General features: G+C 45.3%; 2 protein-coding genes across 3 annotated transcripts in view; both read left to right on the top strand.

Annotated features, from left to right (window-relative positions):
* The window catches only part of LOC118402555 (glypican-5-like), a 210,978-nt gene extending 209,953 nt beyond the window's left edge, over nucleotides 1-1,025 (top strand). For both annotated transcript variants that reach the window (XM_052477055.1, XM_052477054.1), the window contains one exon: nucleotides 1-1,025. This exon is cut by the window's left edge and continues 3,083 nt beyond it. The gene's annotated coding sequence lies outside the window, so the exon portion shown is untranslated.
* LOC127911088 (foot protein 1 variant 1-like) overlaps nucleotides 1-2,500 on the top strand; it is a 5,108-nt gene that overhangs the window by 2,594 nt on the left and 14 nt on the right. The window contains exon 2 of the mRNA XM_052477357.1: nucleotides 2,451-2,500. This exon is cut by the window's right edge and continues 14 nt beyond it. Within this exon, the coding sequence (XP_052333317.1) occupies nucleotides 2,451-2,500 (50 nt within the window). The remainder of the gene's footprint in view (nucleotides 1-2,450) is intronic.

The following is a 2,500-nucleotide window of genomic DNA, read 5'->3' as shown; positions in this document are numbered from 1 at the left end:
CTGTTTTATTTTTAATTTTTTAAACATTTTTAGAAGGGAATGTTTCTTCGGTTGGTACCGTAGAGGTTTGTACACTTGGAAGTGATTAAAACCAGCAGAATGAATGTCTCAAAAAACACAGATGTTTATACTGTTAAGGCCAGTCGGTTTCTGCTGACCACGGGATCTGACGAGTAAAAAAAAACGATGCTACATTTAGCCTACACCTGGTTCATGTTCAATAGGAAAGTGAAAATGAGACGTTATCATGACCTCTTTTTTTTTTTTTAACGTTTTTTTCCCCTTCTTGCTGCCTAATGAACACAACCCTCGCCTCCTCTTTCTGCTGACAAGGCCGTGACCTATATTGGGCGAAAAGTACTTTACTGTGTCTCCAAAGTTGAAGTGGTGCATCGCTTCCCGCGCGGCATCTGTATTGAACTGAGTTGGCCTCATGCAAAGTTGGCCGACAGACATTTTGTTTGCAGGCCACATTCACAGCTGTACTGCCAACACATCACCTGATTCACTGTCCTCTCTGCTGCATTTCCCATCTACCATTTCTTTAACTCGCATCCAATGCATTCAGATCACTTCCTATAGCATGTGTATAAATGTATATATTTTAAGTCCCTCTCCATTTTGTGGTTTCATTTCCTTTCTTTTATATTGGAAACATCACAGTGTAAGAAATGTGGTGTTGTAAAGGTATATATCACATTTATTCTACTATAATGCTGGACTGAAGATTTCCCCCCCCATCAGCAAGATTACTATCGTAATGGCCATTGAGTGTGAATGCAGTGGACATTTGCCTGACAACTGATATTGGCTCTTTCTCAATTCATCTTTCTCCTATTCATTGTAAATCCTCTCGCCACGCCTCATTCTCAAACCGCTTTGGAGAAGGAAGCGAGCGGAGGGACCTTGGACCTTCTCCAATAGGGTTGAGAAGGTGGTGAGGAATCCCGGGAAGGACTAGTTCAGATCGAGCCGTTGTTCTCATCCTATGTGACTTATTCCTTATTAAAGGGCTCCCACTGTTACTGCCGAGTGTTGGGTAGTGTGTAATTAAGGACTCTTTCTTCACCACACACATTTATGTACTTCTGTCGTTGAGCTCTTCTTGTGTGTTCATGTTCTGTATTGTGTCATGTTTTCGGGTGGACCACAGGAAGAGTAGCTTCTGCTTCAGCAACAGCTATTGGGGATTCTAATAAAATACCAAATACACACACACACACACACACACACACACACACACACACCGCCAGGTGCCCAGAGGAGAGAACATCCTCACACTGTTCACCTGCCCTCTGTAGCACACGGCATGATGGGAAATGGAACTGACAGGTGAGACAGCCAATCAGTGAAGAGGAAAGGAAAGGGGGGGAAGACAAAGAAGGAGTACGGGGAGAGGTGAGGAGTTTCTCCTGACCCTTTCTCAATGTAAAAGTCTTTCAAATATTATGTCGGCATTTCCATAAATGTTGATGATATTAGATGTAATTTCAGATACACAGTAACCTAAGGGGCGAGACAGTCAGGTCAGGTCGAGAGTTTTTCTAAAATGAGAGTTGAGAGGGTTGATCTGTGGACGTGTGTGGGCTCCCTGTGAAGGAAAACACCATAGCCAGCAATGCCCTTCCATCCTACCACCTGTCTGGGTGTTCTTCAGACAGCATTAGGTTGGTTACCCGCCTGGGTAACTCCCGGATAGGGTTACACTATCCTAAAGACTGTCTGTCTGTCTTTTTCCACTGCAGTGGACCTGAGCCCTCTGCTTCCTCCTTGGTCCTTCTGAAGAGTCACCCAAGCTGAGCTGATTGAGTCCACTGATTTGTTGACCTGATCTTATGTCACAGACATCTCCAGTTCTCCCCCTTTCCCCATCCGTTTGGTAGTGAAAGAGCACGGTCTCTTGTTGTGTGTGTGTGTGTGTGTGTGTGTGTGTGTGCAACCAGGCCAGAGACTAATATAGCTGGTGCCACTGCCACTGAAGCGCTGATGTGGGTTGCAGTTGAAAATAGACCAGACAGACCAGGCAGGGAGCAGCTGTGACCCTGGATCCCCCTCACTCTCACTCTGTACATGTACACGGTGTGTGTGTGTGTGTGTGTGTGTGTGTGTGTGTGTGTGTGTGTGTGTGTGTGTGTGTGTGTGTGTGTGTGTGTGTGTGTGTGTGTGTGTGTGTGTGTGTGTGTGTGTGTGTGTGTGTGTGTGTGTATTAATATGTGTGTCTGCCCGTTTTTTCTGGCCTGAATAGTCAGCACTGCAGAAACCCAGCCAATCAGCCATCTGAACACAATGTGGGCTCCATCTTTAATTTGATTGCAATATACTATCTTTGATCGATCAACTTTGTGTTTTATAGACTAGGAAAGGAAATGGAGATGCCTAGTCAGTTGTGCAACGGAATGCTTTCAACTGAAATGTGTCTTCTGCATTTAACCCCAATCCCTCTGAATCAGAGAGGTGCAGGGGTCTGCCTTAATCGACAGCCACAGCTTCGGTGCCCGGG

Source organism: Oncorhynchus keta, chromosome 23 (genome assembly GCF_023373465.1).
Source record: "Oncorhynchus keta strain PuntledgeMale-10-30-2019 chromosome 23, Oket_V2, whole genome shotgun sequence".
NCBI lineage: Eukaryota > Metazoa > Chordata > Actinopteri > Salmoniformes > Salmonidae > Oncorhynchus > Oncorhynchus keta.
Note: the sequence above shows the minus strand (reverse complement) of the source record. Positions and strands in the feature narration are given on the sequence as shown.